This window comes from Drosophila mojavensis, unplaced genomic scaffold, assembly GCF_018153725.1.
Source record: "Drosophila mojavensis isolate 15081-1352.22 unplaced genomic scaffold, ASM1815372v1 contig_80, whole genome shotgun sequence".
NCBI classification, from domain to species: Eukaryota; Metazoa; Arthropoda; class Insecta; order Diptera; family Drosophilidae; genus Drosophila; species Drosophila mojavensis.
The window spans coordinates 14,931,534-14,947,643 of record NW_025318906.1 but is presented as its reverse complement, the minus strand read 5'-3'; the positions used below and the strand labels follow the sequence as shown (position 1 = coordinate 14,947,643).

Sequence of the window (16,110 nt, the reverse complement as noted above, 5' to 3'; positions counted from 1 at the left end):
ATTATTATTATTTTTTTTTGTTGTTGCGATTTTCCTCTTTAATATTTGTTTTTACAAATATTAGCTGCATCAATTTGAAAAATACTCACTAATTATTGAATCAAACCAAAGTGGAAACCACTCGTTACAAAGACTCGTGACTTTAAAAATTTGTTGTAGTCACGATTAGTACTTGGCTCTTGAAATTATAAATAGGGGAAAAAAAAAATTTGTGCAAATATCGATCATCTCTATTAAATAACCCATACTTAACAAATGTATGGTTGACTTTTGTAGCAGCTGGTGGCTCGAAAATTTGTTGTGTTACAGATTTATAGCCAATTGAGAGGTGTTTATTGATATAAAATAGATGTGTATAAATTATTACCCAGTACTCACAGTGATTTTTTGATGTTTCTTTAGATCGAGTATTTGCAGTGACATTTGATATTTACTGTGGTTTTACTATTGATTTTAAACATAATTGAAAACTAAAATACATATATACTCACATATATGAGGAACCATCCGTAAATAATGAACTCTCAAGGACAGGGACAAACGCAGCAGCATACTTCAACACATTCCCTACTGCAGCAGCAAAATCATTTACCTAACAACAATGTAGTTGGAAAATCTATTGAACACCAATCTCTATCTACTGTCGGTAAGAATAATTACAAATGTTTTAATTTTACCAAAAAACATGTCAGGTAACTTTTATGTACCTGCATGCACCCATCTTATACGTATTTTAAGCAGACAGTTAAATATGTAATGGAAAATTTTAGAGATGTGTATATGTATGTACACAGAATGTGTGCGATGTGTAGGTGTATTAGTGTGTGAAATAGGTATGCTTTGTAAACGTGATAAACTTTGTATAAGTCTTTAACTGTCAAATTGATATAGGGCATGTCGGCTTTTGTATAGAAAGCAATCGTTTTATAATATATACATATATCTATATAATCATTAAATTTTGATTCATATATACACATTTTATGTATCAAAAAGCTATCATGATATTAATGCTTTTGTTTTTACAATAACTTTAGAGAAATTATATCTATTGATTTTTATATAAGCTTTACATTTGATAAATTGCCTTTAACAGATTTATGCAAACATAATTTTTGGCAAATCATCAAAAACTTCTCAACTGTGAAAACGTCCATTAGAATGCATAACTAACGGAGAAGTCTAACAGTAAATGCTACAAACGCTGAATGTATGAGCGTGCGTATATAGGAAATTTTATTAAACAGGATATTATAACTTACAGACGTTGAAGAAGTAATGCAGCACAGTAAGCTCATATTATCTATTTTATGAAGGCATATATGAAAATAAGAGAAGAAGCTTATGCATCCACACAGAAACTAATAAAACCATTGTGAAATCTAAGTGAAAAACTGTATACAAAATTATTGAAATTATTAACAATTTTAAGTGTAATCGAATTTTATATAACCTGTTAGCAACTGGATAAACAACAGTAACGCACTTGAAGCATAAAATGTAGAATAAACTTCAAGTGTGTTGATATCTATATCTGTTTTTGTATAAACTCAGAAAGCTTGAAGCAGAAGCTTTTGCAGAATGGTTTAAAGGTGCACTTAGTCTGATAAAATAGTTTTATTAATTAGTCATTAGTCAACTTGTACAAGTGGGCATTTAATCAATATATGCATTCTAATCCATTGCAATACTTCTAATACTGATTATAATGATTTTTATTTAAGGTTTATTGGAGTTGGCGCATCGGGAGTACCAAGCTGTCGATTATGAAAACGCAGAAAGGCATTGCATGCAGCTATGGCGACAAGATAGCACTAACACTGGCGTCTTGTTGTTGCTGTCTTCAATTCATTTCCAGTGCCGAAGGCTTGATAAATCCGCGCAGTTCTCCACATTGGCTATAAAGCAAAATCCAGTGCTGGCCGAGGCGTACAGGTGAGCCACAATTCGATAATACAATTGTTTTGTATTATTTTGTTACTTAAATTCCAATTATACTTGCAGTAATTTGGGAAATGTTTACAAAGAACGAGGACAGCTGCAAGAAGCATTAGACAATTATCGCCGAGCTGTACGCTTAAAGCCCGACTTTATAGATGGATATATAAACTTGGCTGCTGCGTTGGTGGCTGCGCGGGATATGGAGTCAGCCGTTCAGGCCTATATAACAGCCTTGCAATACAATCCCGTAATTTCATTTGCCATTTATTCACAACTATAAATAATTATAAACAATATTCATGTAGGATTTATACTGCGTGCGCAGCGACTTGGGAAATCTATTGAAAGCTCTTGGTCGATTGGAGGAAGCTAAGGTAATATTAGCTTTATATTTAGCCAAATATACAAATCTTAATTATTTGTTTGACATCATCACAGGCCTGTTATTTGAAAGCGATTGAAACATGTCCAGGTTTCGCTGTGGCATGGAGCAACTTGGGCTGCGTTTTCAATGCCCAAGGCGAGATTTGGCTGGCCATTCACCATTTCGAGAAAGCTGTCACCCTTGATCCAAACTTCTTAGACGCGTATATTAATTTAGGAAATGTACTAAAAGAGGCCAGAATATTTGACAGGTTAGTAAATTGGTTATTAATTTACTTTCTGATAATATTTTCTGATAAGTAAGAAATTCGCTCTGAAGTTATTAACTAACATGTTGTCGTTGTGAATATCTATACATTAATCAATGTTTTCTAATCTTTCTAATAAGGATTACCAATGGTTCGATTGCAAATGTTTTATTACATATGTTTCATTTTTCTAATTTTTGAAGATAATCTGGTTTAATTACAAGGGAATAATATTAATCTTTTCCTATATTGATTTTTCCTTGATCGTTTTATGCAGTACTAGAAAGAGGAATTCGAATGTTCAAAATGTAGGCTAAATAGATCGATAAATATTGTTCGAGCGATATATTTTATGCGTGCTGTGCAAAATATTATTCCCTTATTGCCTATGTGTGTGTGTGGCTGTTGAGAGCTATGTACGAGGGCAGTACGAACTATTTCCAACTATGACGTCAATATGCAATAGGGTGCTATGATAGATACAGAAAATTACTCAATGAAGCAAGTGAATATAATATATGTAATGTCTTTATCAGTAATGCTTAAGTTATAGATTAGTTAACAAAATATTACAATGTTTAATATATTACTGAGGTACAGGGACAACCTTGTGGTAAGTGCATAACATTTTATGGCTAGGGATTTAACATTGAGAATTGTCCAGGTTGCATAGCCTAGCGTAGCCTAGATCTTTACTGCCAAATCGAGCATACTAAATCTTTCATATAGTCAAAAGAAAAAGTCACATTGTGACCTACATTAATGATTGACTTCACGCCTATTGGGCGTGTGCCAAAATGCAAGAAAAATGAAATAAATTTCAATCAACTAAAGCACATTTGATTTTGCCTACGCTATAATAATGTATTGATGGGGCAGCCCTCGTATATTTTGTTGGCATTCTAAAAATAACTATATACATACTTAAAACAAATATGGAGTTTTTTTGTTTTGTTTATAGAATTCTGATTCATTCTGTACTTGAGCAGAAAACTTTTCATGCTTACATCAATTATTTGAATATTTGGACTTGGAAAATATATCTGCATTACTTAAGAGTATAAATATGTCTAATAAGTTCCTGTCGGCCAGCAAAATTTTCGAAACTTTTCCTATATATTCAAAAATAAAGGGTATGCATTTAGACACGAAGATGCCCTGTAGTCAGGTTTTCGTATTTTATATGAAAAACTAAGGATGCTTAGGCATTTCAATCTATATAGTTTAAAATAGAAACAGATCAATAAATCTATATAGCTTAAAATAGAAATAGATCTATATAGTTATGTAAGTGTTAGCTCTTGGCAAAAATAATTTTTAAACTAAACTGCAATTGTTTAATGCAAATTAAATAGTTTAAATAATAAAAAAATATTTAATTTCTTCTTGACATGACCTAAAATCAGTTTATGTCACGCACAATCTGTTTTTTATAAATAAAATGTCATTTGGCCATGAAGTCGCGACTACTTGATCGTGCCCACGCGTGTCTTTCCATGCAGGGTATAAAAAATAGATTCAAGAACATTTCTCGCATATACAAATTTCATTATCAAACGTTCTCTGCGGTTGTTTCGCATGTCATATGCTTTTTAAAATTTATATACATAAAGTTTTGCATTGCGAGGCGATTAAGTTTTTATGAAATGTGTTTGTATTTAATATACTAAATAAGACCTTTCAATTAGTAATTCATTGTCAAGTTCATATATAAATTTGAAAATGAATATAAATGCAAATGCAAAAATATTGCTGCTGCTGCTGGTATAAACATGGACTGCCAATGCATAATTATTTATACAATTGTTCGCATTAGAGTAGATAATCAATACGATTCAAGGGAGTATATCACGCCCATAAGTAATAAAAACTATTTGAAACGTTACATAAATATTGTGCGACTCTGTTGGAAACGGTAAATATATTTATATTTATAATATATATATATATACTTTGGAAGATTAGACGGACTTGGCAGAATATAAAACGGATTGACGGTTTACTCTTGGATTATCTACGTTGTATTGTGATAAGATTGCCTATTGTCTATACAATTAATATTAATTAATTCATTTCCGAATATCCAATTATCTTAACTTCACTAATTGTTAGCTAAGATCATTTGAAATTGGAATAATCAGGACCTTGGGTTATTTATTGACATCCCTAGGCAATTTTATAAACCAATATATTTGCATTTCAATATTTCAATACATTTATTTGCTTTTGATCTTACTTCAGGGCTGTGGCAGCATATTTGCGTGCGCTGAATCTATCGCCCAACAATGCAGTCGTACATGGAAATCTGGCGTGTGTTTACTATGAACAAGGCCTCATTGATCTGGCGATTGACACATATAGGCGAGCTATTGAGCTACAGCCGAACTTCCCCGATGCATACTGTAATCTGGCAAATGCACTTAAGGAGAAAGGACAGGTGAATATTTATATTTTACAATTTAAATATACAGTTAAATAATCAATTATTATTTGTAGGTCAAAGATGCCGAAGAATGTTATAATACTGCTCTCAGACTATGCTCAAATCATGCAGATTCGTTGAACAATTTGGCAAACATCAAGCGAGAACAAGGATTTATAGAGGAAGCGACACGGCTTTACTTAAAGGCCCTCGAAGTTTTCCCGGACTTTGCCGCTGCGCACTCGAATCTGGCTTCTGTCTTGCAGCAGCAGGGCAAACTGAAAGAAGCTCTAATGCATTATAAGGAAGCAATAAGAATTCAGCCGACATTCGCTGATGCTTATTCCAATATGGGAAATACGTTAAAGGAGCTGCAGGACGTTAGCGGAGCACTGCAATGCTATACACGTGCTATACAGATTAATCCAGCATTTGCCGATGCTCACAGCAATTTGGCAAGCATCCATAAAGACTCGGGCAATATTCCCGAAGCAATTCAATCTTACCGCACAGCTCTGAAGCTAAAACCGGATTTTCCCGATGCCTATTGCAACCTGGCTCACTGCTTGCAGATCGTGTGCGATTGGACGGACTACGATGTGCGAATGAAGAAATTGGTCAGCATCGTGGCCGAGCAGCTCGAGAAGAATCGTTTGCCGTCTGTGCACCCGCATCACTCGATGCTGTATCCGTTAACACACGAGTTTCGCAAGGCCATTGCGGCGCGGCATGCCAATTTATGTTTGGAAAAAGTCCATGTATTGCACAAGCAGCCATATAACTTTTCAAGGGAGCTGCCAAAAGACGGCAGGTTACGCATTGGCTATCTGAGCTCTGATTTCGGAAATCATCCTACCTCACATTTAATGCAGTCTATACCCGGCTTGCACGACCGTTCCAAAGTGGAGATCTTCTGCTATGCTCTCAGTCCGGATGACGGCACAACATTTCGTAATAAGATCGGACGCGAATCTGAACACTTTGTGGATCTTTCTCTCATTCCATGCAATGGTAAAGCAGCTGATCAGATTTACAATGATGGCATTCACATTTTGGTCAATATGAATGGCTACACAAAGGGAGCAAGAAACGAGATATTTGCCCTTCGACCTGCACCGATTCAAGTGATGTGGTTGGGCTATCCAGGCACGAGCGGAGCAAGCTTCATGGATTATATTATAACTGATGCAGTTACTAGTCCCATGGAATTGGCTCATCAGTACAGCGAAAAGCTGTCCTACATGCCTTACACATATTTCATTGGCGATCATAAACAAATGTTTCCGCATTTAAAGGAGCGCCTCATTGTCTGCGACAAGCAGCAATCAAATAGCGTGATGGACAACGTTGCCGTCATAAATGCGACAGACTTATCGCCGCTAGTTGAGAATACAGCTGTGAAAGAGATTAAGGAAGTGGTCAATGCACATAAGCCGGTAGAAATCACGTTGAAAGTCGCCGAGTTGCCAAGCACCACACAGTTGGTTTCCATGATTGCCACTGGCCAGGTGCAAACGTCTCTCAATGGAGTTGTTGTGCAGAACGGACTGGCAACCACACAGACAAATAATAAGGCAGCGACTGGAGAGGAGGTGCCCCAAAATATTGTTATTACCACTCGTCGTCAATATATGCTGCCCGATGACGCTATAGTCTACTGCAACTTTAACCAACTCTACAAGATCGATCCACAAACTCTACAGTCTTGGGTAATCATTCTGAAAAATGTGCCTAAATCTGTTTTGTGGCTGCTGCGCTTTCCGGCAGTTGGCGAGCAAAATATCAAAAAGTCCGTCAGCGACTTGGGTAAATAAATAAATTGTAAAACAATATATAGAGGATTGGATTGTAACGAATTTTCTTCTTTGACTTCTAGGTATTTCGTCTGATAGAGTAATTTTCTCAAACGTAGCTGCCAAGGAAGAGCACGTACGTCGTGGTCAATTGGCTGATATATGCCTAGATACCCCACTATGCAATGGTCACACAACATCCATGGATGTCTTATGGACAGGAACTCCAGTCGTCACATTGCCCGGAGAAACGTTAGCTTCCAGGTAAATAGTTAGCTTAAATGTCATCTGTCTTAATTCACCTTTAATATCAACTCAATCACGTTTTAACAATAAGACTTTATTAAAGACAAAGCATTAACTAAACTCTATATTTCTTAAATTACAGGGTTGCAGCATCACAATTGGCGACACTTGGATGTCCCGAGCTAATAGCACAGAGCAGAGAGGAATACCAGGACATCGCCATTCGGTTGGGCACAGAGCGAGAATACTTGAAGGCTTTAAGAGCTAAAGTATGGAAGGCACGCGTCGATAGTCCACTGTTTGATTGTTCACAATACGCCAAAGGCTTAGAAAATCTGTTTTTACGAATGTGGGAAAGATTTCATCGAAATGAGGAACCTGATCACATTTCCTTAGAATAAAGTTTTTAAGGTTTAGAAAGTTTTGCCGTGACCGGACTAGTGAAGCGATATTGTGTGCTATTTAGTTTGATTTTCTTTGACATATTTATGCATGTTTTCAATTTACATTATAATATTTCTGTATAAGAAGACAGTAGAATATACCTACTTGTAAATTTACTTATTTTTGATTGGATTGAACATGCTTTGACCTATTATATTAAGACGTTACCTTGTTTAAGTAATGAAAATAAAGTCGCTTGACATTGAACTCCGAAATTTATTAATGAATTGAAACAAAGACGCCATCGATTTATAACCAACCGTGTATTCCGTATTCACCCTTTGAATATGGATATGAACAAAGATATTCATTTTTAAAAGTTTGTTTTATTATTTACAGCTTTAAAATCATTGTTTCGCTAAGGAATTTGCGGTTTGAATAGTATCTCCTGTTTCCAAATGTTTTATTAGGCGATACAAAGCTGCAGCTTCTTTAATTTTACTAAACCCAACGCAAAACGCTTCAATTTCTATAAACAGCACCTGAAAAATATAATATATTATTATAATGTAATTAGTTTTTGTTCAGTTCTTTTTTAGTTTTATTCACCTTAACATTTATAATCTTGTTTCTAATCAGGGATTGTAGAAAGACACAAACTAATCGAACCAAGCGCGACTGCATGTACTTGTCCTTAACGGTCTCACAAGCAGAAATACAATTGCTAATGTATAAGTGAATGAATTCAGTCGGCAGCGGACAAGAAGTTGTTAATCTATAAAAAAAAGATGACTTTAATTACAATATTCAAAATAAAATATATTCAATTTATATACCTGTTTACCACCTCCATTGAATGCAGAGTTATGTCCATATTGACCAAAATATTGAAATATTCTGTTATGTCGGTAGTTAACATAAGTTTCAGTAGAATTTCAATTGAAATGAGTGGATTGTTTTCAACAAGCTGAGGTAGCTATATTAATATAGAAAATTACAATTTAATAAACAATATTTCAAGGAACATCAAATATACGAACTTTAGCCGGTGTCAGTCCATATTGATGTGCAATATTTCTGTTTTGCTTTTGCAGATCATCAAATAGAATTTGCTGATCTTGCAAACTGAGAGGCTGGATGAATGCTTGCTCTATAAGGAGTTTCGTGTTGGGCGTAACATAATTTGATTTATCATATAACACAGTCAGATTTTGATTGCTTAGTTGGTTAATCCATATCAATTCGTCTTCAAAGTCCATCAATGGCGGGGCAATCGATAAGAACATGTTTGCATTGAGAAGTTCTACTTATAACCAACAAAGTAATATTATCATACATATAAATAATTTCTAGTTTGCTAATCACAATTAAGCTTTAGATGATCACAAGATCATCGACAGTTTACACAGGGCAGAAGTTTCAATTGCCAATGTCGTTCTGAAAATATAGAGCAAAACCGAACATTTTTAGAATATTCAATTAAAAAAAAAATAAAAATAAAAGAAGCAAGAATTTCCCCAAGTCGTAAGCAACAGGTGTAACAAGCGTTACCTGCATAAAATGCATTGCCCTTCACTTGGCCTCTGCAGCAGCTGTGTTAGGTGCAGCATTACAGTTGAATGAAATGCTCAACCCAACTCTTAACATAAGTGTGTTAAATTTCGCAGCATACCAATAACTTGGAGCATTTTCAGCTATTATAACAATAATTATATTACAAGCAAAGTGTACAGGTATGAGGAACAAGTGCAATCTGCAATCGGTTCACACATGTGATATAAAAAATCAAATTAAAATGAGGACACTACATTTTTGTGGCAGGTACAAAATCCATAGGTTGTAGCTATTTGGTGTTATTCGCGTTTAGCATAAATCTACGAGTCTGAAACCCAAAAACTGCTGCAGACAGGGCGAACGCACAGCTCATCCGCATCATGGAATTGATTCCTAGACAAAAAAGGTTTACCGAACGCGGGTTTCCAGTGATTTGATTGCAGTTACCCCAGCATTTACATACGTATATATCTTGTTCTGATACATGCATATTATATACATAATTACAGACATAATGCATGTCTATTAATGTTTAATGTTTACAAAACAAAATAGAAATGACTTCGTCCGCCAGCAATCACTAAAAGCCAAATAAATATTATATATCTTATCCAAAGTAAATAGTTACCATAATTGATGATTAATTGTTCAGATGTGTGAATTTGAATATTATGTGTACATTAAAAGCTGTTGTGATTTATTTTTGTGAGAATATATTTCATTTGAGTATTTACGATATATTTCTGTATGCGATAGAAGTAACGAGTACTCGTGTGTAGCTCATGCTGTTTCCACTTGTAAAAGTCGATGTGAACGAAGAAGCATAAATGTGGAAAATATAATTTTTTTAAATTGTTCTCGATAAGTTAAGAAATGCGTATTATAGCGCTTTGCGTCAGCGTTCGCGAGCTGGTTCTCAGAGTAAGTAATGATCTATTATTAAAATTAGCTCTAATAGGTTGTGTAACTGATTTACACTTCCTTTATATTTCAAATCTCAAATTGCTAAGTCCGGTCTCCTCTTAGTTTCATTTGATATTATACATTTATATATAATATATATCGTTTCGGACATTATTTAATTGTTATGATTTATTAATGTAAGATTTAAACGAATATTCATAAATGATTAATAAAAATTTAGTAATTAGAATTTAAAAGTGAAAAATGAATTTTTAAACCTCTTTTTATAGGTTCGCAAACTGGATAATTGAATTTCAACGAATATCATCAATTAGATAATATATTGTTTTAAAGCTGCAGTTTGGCAAATTGAAAGAAAAAATTTTGCGGTAAAAGTCCTATTATTATTGCTCTGATAGGTTATACAAATATTATTCCGATAGCATTGTGGCGTTATTAACATGAAAAAGTTTGATAATTCTAAAAGAAAAATGAGACAAATAGGTCTCTCATTTGTATTTTCACTATTGTAGGGTGTGTATCTAGTAGGGCACTGCCGTCTAGAGGAGATTACTTGCATAAATTGATATTAAATCAACATATTTTCAAGCGCTGGGGATTTTACAAATTAAAGTGCATAAATAAGTAATAATTTGTATTGTTATTTGTACGATAAGTAATTCGATTTGTAATTTATTTACCGTGGAAAAAAATATTTGAAGAAATAATTATCAAGTTTCCTAACACAACTTTGCAATTCTCTGAAATGCATACGCCATAATGAATAGTGTGTTTACATTGCCGAACATATCACGTAAGATCAATGTAGTCGGGCATGCTTGACTAAGAAATACCTTGAAGTGAAGGCTATAAACATGAATTACCCACGTCATTTCATATTGATTTCTAGTTATTTTAGCTTAAGTTAGGCGGACAATTTTATTCCTTTAATTAAATAGTTTATAAGATATTGACATATATTATGTGCAACAATGTATTTCTTTTTTATTTTGGTATAATTTTAAAGAAAGGATTTAATATATTGAAAAGTAAGCTAAGGCATTCTTCCTGACACACACAAACTAGAGAGAGCTAGCTGGATCTAAGAACGTATGAATATACCTTATAAGATGTTCGTTACCATCTGTTACATACTTAGGCACATATTAATGATGCCCCTTGTAAACAATTGTAGTAGGTTCAGAAAATATAATGAATAGGTTTGGCCTAATTGTTGTATTATTATAATTTTTTTAGTAGCTTTATTGTTTTATTGTTTTAAAATGTATGTATATATGCACAAATCAAATGAGTCATATCGCCATGTAATGATACCGATGCATCTTAATTTGTGAATTTGTAAATTTGTAATTTAAATAAATGTGATAGATTACAAATACAAAGATAATAATGCATTTCCACTAATCACAATTTGACATTCAAGCGAGACGGCCTTACGCTTTAAAGTCTAAAACATCAAAGTTCATACAAAATGCTTACAAAGATATATAAGTATATGTATATATGTATGTATCTATAGATATATATTCATAGCTATATATACTATAAATATTTGTTAATATCGACAGACGTATCTGACTGTCTCAGCCATTGCTCAAGTATAAAAGCTAACTTCGTTGGAATCGTCGTCAGTTTGTTAAAGATATTTCGCTACTTCACAACTAGTTGCTCTCGAGTCTGTTCAATTTGTTTGTCGCTGTTGTTATTGTTGTTACTTAAGGTTAATATTACTACCCAAAAAAGAAAAAAAAAAAAAAAAAAAAAAAAAAGTAAACCGGCCAAACAAAAGGCTATATTTGAATTTCAATTAGATCGTTTTTCGATTGTGTTGTTTTTATTGTTGTTATTCGAATTTTCGTTGTGCAATGCTTGACTTAGTTTCAATATCAACTTTACTTAGTATACAAATTATGCATATATGCATATATATGTGTGTAGATATATATCCATAACTTGTATGCGTTAACTACTTGAGTAAATGTATTAATATACATATGTATATAAATATATGCTATCCATATATCTATATATGTATACATATTTCTTTATAAGTATGTCTACTCGGCAAGTTAAAGTAATTAAGTAAGCCGTTAATGAGGCTTAGCCTTGTTAGTAACTAACATAAAAAGAAGTCAACAGAGCACTTATAGACACTCATTAAACTTTGAGCTAGTCACTCGTGTTAAATGAAAGAGCTCATTATTCTTAAATAACGTGTTTCAAGATAGAAAGAAATTAAGAAAAACTTTAAACATTTGACATTTTATATTAATTTTTACTTTTTTCATAATTTATTTATAAATCGTTAAAATGAATAAAAAATAGTTTTTGTAAATTATAGAAAAGATTTAAAGGAAGAAAAAAACTAATAATATATAAATGACTATAAAAAAAATTGAAATAAAATAAAATAATATACATATTTATTATTAACATTTCATTTCAATTTTACTTTTAAGATTCGATTTTAATTAAGTTTTCCTTACTTTAATTACAGCATGAAGTCGTTCATTTTGTTCTTTGCTCTGGCGATCGCCTGCGTTGCAGCTGACGAGAAATACACGACAAAATACGATAACATCGATGTGGATGAAATTTTGAGATCGGATCGTTTGTTCACCAACTACTTCAAGTGCCTGGTTGATACGGGCAAGTGCACGCCCGACGCCCGCGAGCTGAAGAAATCCCTGCCTGACGCGTTGCTCACCGAGTGCAGCAAATGCAGTGAGAAGCAAAAGCAGAACACCGACAAGGTCATACGCTACGTGATCGATAATAAGCCAGAGGAATGGAAGGTGCTGCAGGCTAAATATGATCCAGATGAGGTCTACATCAAGCGTTATAGGGCACAGGCACAAAAGGCTGGCATCCCTCTCTAAATTCTAGTTATATTTGGGCTTTTAAGAATGATCTATACACAAAATAAATGTTTATTTTTGTAAAAAGCTATCGATTGGGAGTCTGGATATTTTCATTTGTTAAAAACAAAACGTTAAGCTTAGTCCATTCTGTTACAAATTATAGGATAAATGGTATGATATATGTAAGTGCGTCAAGTATGCATTAAAAGTATATTGCTCATGAATATTTTGTTTTTTTTATTCCATTCGGAAAATGGATATGTACAATATGTGTATATGTACTATTCTGTTCTTGATTTTATTCCTTTGGCAAACATTGAAAAATATGATCTTAACATTCAATACAGAACACTTAAAGCTAACATAACTCAATTTTCCAACGGTAATCAATGAATCATTGCTTAGCTTCCTAAAAGGCGAAGCCATTTACGCAACCGTTTTATTACACAGAAAACTCATTTAAAATGATTATTGGCAATTGGTAATGTATATATATTACAATTATATATGCTATGGAGCTAACATATTCCAGATCTAATGAATGAGTCAAGTTGACGTGATTCGCGTTGCCTGTCTGTCAACACGTTTTTTATTTTTATATAAAGTCCACGAACACGGAAACTACAAATGTATAGACGTGATTGATATAATAATAGAGCATTCCTCTTATATACAATATAAATATACAAAATCTATACCTGAATTCCTGGTTTTTAGATTTTGGTGAGAAGGTTTTGTTAAATAAAGAAACTAAATATGGAGTCAATAAAAATATTTTTAAATTAAATATTTTATTTGCAAATCTTCAGCAGCGAAGCTCTGTAAGTTTTCAAACCACCCTCGCATATGCTTCAAGCACAATCATAAAATAATTATACGTCATAAAATAAATCAAAACTTTTGCAGTTTTGTCGAAAGTACTAGAGTCGAGCTTAAAATGTCACTTTTTGAAATAGATTAAAATAGATAATGCATCATAGATATTATAATGAAACAAAGTTTAGATATATTGCAGCTTACAAAGTAAGTCCCCATTTTGACAGCACAGCTATTAAGATTTGCTTATCACTCACTCACTCGTTCGCTTTATAGCATCAAAAGAAACATCATTTAGATTTGAAGATTGTAGTAAACAATTTAACTTTATTCATAAGATTTGTATTTATGCTATATCTACAATTTATATTGTTTTATGTTTAAGTCTAAATGTTAATAAGACGATCGCAGGGATCAGTGGAGAGTGGGTATAAGAGAGTAGCTCAGAAGAGAGAGACAGAGAGAGAGAGAGGCTTTTCCCAGCTATCTCCAAATATATCACCCAAAATACATTAAAACGCGATTTCGCATGGCTCTCTCTCTCAGTTCCTAAATACGTTATTGTACACGTTCGCATTACTCTGGAATTCGCGTATTGCAATTGCCGTGGTACATTTTGATGTTGCCATCACAGCGGAAATACGCGTCGAATATGTTACTGTAGCCGTGATCCTTCCACCAGGTGCAGAGCTGTCGGTTCCAGACACAGTCCAGCCGATAGATTAAAGTTGGGTACTCATAGCCTAGGAGTGTAAAAAAGTCTTGGTCCCCGAGGTGACCCTTGAAGGAATACTTTGTCACTAGACGATTGATTTCATACTGCGTGAGTATCTCGATGTACGTACTGGAATCTCGGATTCGGTTTAAGAGTATAAGCACTACGCCGGAATTAAGGCCCGGGTAACCATGACGTTCCTGGCTACGACTAGTTAACAATTTATTATTCTTATTCTTATTATTATTATTTTTATTTTTGCCTATTTGTATCGGTTGATATGGATTTCCGAAATTCGATTCGGGAAACTGCGTACGATACCGGTACAGTATATGTCTATAAACTGGCGTTAGTTCGGGCGCCAGACCAAAAAGCTGATTCGGCAAAAACCGATCAAATTCTGCGAAAAGCAAACGAATATCTGACCGAAAGACAATATCACAATCGAAGAGAATAGCACGACTGAGGCTCGCGTCGGCGATGCGATGCAGGCCGAGCGACATAAAAAAAAGCGAATCACTATAATACGAATTGGGCGCTGAGCTAAAGTATGGCGACAATTTGTCAGTTATATCTTGAATTATATTCGAACAGATTTGTATATTATACATGGAGTAGATCAAAACTCGCTTGAAGCGTCGCACCTTGCGCTGCAGTATCTCCAGCACCGCCACCTCGCTCTCCTTATCCGTGATCACATGTAAATGCAGCTGAGCATTGGTATGCTTGAACAGACTATGTATGAATAGATCGAATTTCATATGCAATCTATAGTTCTCTCTGGTATAGATGACGAATATGTTGTAGTTCGATGTGATGGGCTTCAGAATCGAACTGTGGTTCAGTTGTGCTGCCGAATAGTTCAATATATATTGCATTGGCTTCAAGTGCTGCTGATTCGATGTATTTGGTTCTTGATTACTATTCGCAAAGGCTGTCTGCAGTTTGTTAATGTTTGTCACTTGGCCAAATCGATTCGACAGAAATACGGAGAAGACCTTATTCCGAAACTCGTCCGAGTAGGCGAAAATGATTAGCAGGCAAATAAGAAAAAGCGTCAAAGACAGCGTCAGCTTTTTATGCCATTTACAGCGCAGCAAAGGCCACTTCATTGGATGGACTGCGACGCGACGATTTATAATTAATTTAACGCTCTCATGCTCCTCCAGCAATTGAGATTTGCATTTGATATTGAAGTTCGCTGGATATGTTTCGTTTTTTCGGCTGATGTTGAATAACGGGAACTTTGCCATTTCAAGCAGCTGTGTTGTACCTGATTGAAGAATTAGTTTTAGTTGAAGCAGTTCATCTAATATCTATATCATGCAATATCTATGCATAATTTAGTTCACCTTTTCAAGATATTGTCATTTGTATATATGTAGATGATATATTTATGTAGTTATATTCTATTTGTATGTACATATATTAAACATATGCTAAAAAACACTGAATGGAAACCTTAAAAATAATACACAGCACATATTTATACAAAAGTATTTTTATTATAATTTAATTTTATAAATGAATAAGTTGTATTTTGCTAAAAATCAATAACAATTAGGACAAAACGGCTAGAGATGTCAAGAAAGCTTCAACTGAATGATAAATCGATATTTTCGCTGCGATTATTGCCGGCTTGCCGCGAAAATAGAAAATATAAACAGCTTAAGAAAGCTTCTGCAATTGGAATAAAGTATTACCACAATAAAATTCCAATCAGAGAAACTTTATGAAGAAAAACCACATATTAGAGTGAGAGAGCTGTATTGTGAGGTTGTTAACAGTCAAATTAACAAGAAATAAAAAATAAACCAAACTT

At 33.9% G+C, this 16,110-nt stretch overlaps 4 protein-coding genes across 5 annotated transcripts; 2 read left to right on the top strand and 2 right to left on the bottom strand.

The window, feature by feature from the left end:
• The first annotated feature begins 197 nt into the window (after positions 1-197).
• Positions 198-7,685, top strand: LOC6579975 (UDP-N-acetylglucosamine--peptide N-acetylglucosaminyltransferase 110 kDa subunit). Of its 2 annotated transcripts, XM_002005812.4 has the most exons (10): positions 198-328; positions 403-646; positions 1,725-1,935; positions 2,005-2,188; positions 2,247-2,315; positions 2,380-2,576; positions 4,815-5,010; positions 5,070-6,801; positions 6,872-7,052; positions 7,177-7,685. In XM_002005812.4, exons 2-10 carry the CDS (start codon positions 517-519, stop codon positions 7,433-7,435), a joined length of 3,159 nt encoding a protein of 1,052 aa, XP_002005848.1. In that variant the 5' UTR covers positions 198-328; positions 403-516; the 3' UTR covers positions 7,436-7,685. The 2 variants fall into 2 exon arrangements, with proteins under 2 accessions (XP_002005848.1, XP_043866542.1); XM_044010607.1 differs by having other exon boundaries at positions 198-646.
• A 99-nt stretch (positions 7,686-7,784) lies between these two features.
• Positions 7,785-9,722, bottom strand: LOC6579974 (CCR4-NOT transcription complex subunit 11). The gene is made up of 5 exons (XM_002005811.4): positions 9,601-9,722; positions 8,459-8,855; positions 8,255-8,394; positions 8,028-8,193; positions 7,785-7,960 (listed from the first exon to the last, which is right to left on the bottom strand). The coding sequence occupies exons 2-5, from the start codon at positions 8,702-8,704 to the stop codon at positions 7,826-7,828; spliced, it is 687 nt and encodes a 228-aa protein (XP_002005847.1). The 5' UTR covers positions 8,705-8,855; positions 9,601-9,722; the 3' UTR covers positions 7,785-7,825.
• A 1,787-nt stretch (positions 9,723-11,509) lies between these two features.
• On the top strand, positions 11,510-12,981 carry LOC6579973 (ejaculatory bulb-specific protein 3). Its single transcript, XM_002005810.3, has 2 exons — positions 11,510-11,616; positions 12,394-12,981. Exon 2 carries the CDS (start codon positions 12,395-12,397, stop codon positions 12,773-12,775), a length of 381 nt encoding a protein of 126 aa, XP_002005846.1. The 5' UTR covers positions 11,510-11,616; position 12,394; the 3' UTR covers positions 12,776-12,981.
• An 885-nt stretch (positions 12,982-13,866) lies between these two features.
• Positions 13,867-15,967, bottom strand: LOC6579972 (xyloside xylosyltransferase 1). Its single transcript, XM_002005809.4, has 2 exons — positions 15,641-15,967; positions 13,867-15,561 (listed from the first exon to the last, which is right to left on the bottom strand). Exon 2 carries the CDS (start codon positions 15,539-15,541, stop codon positions 14,150-14,152), a length of 1,392 nt encoding a protein of 463 aa, XP_002005845.1. The 5' UTR covers positions 15,542-15,561; positions 15,641-15,967; the 3' UTR covers positions 13,867-14,149.
• Positions 15,968-16,110: the final 143 nt, after the last annotated feature.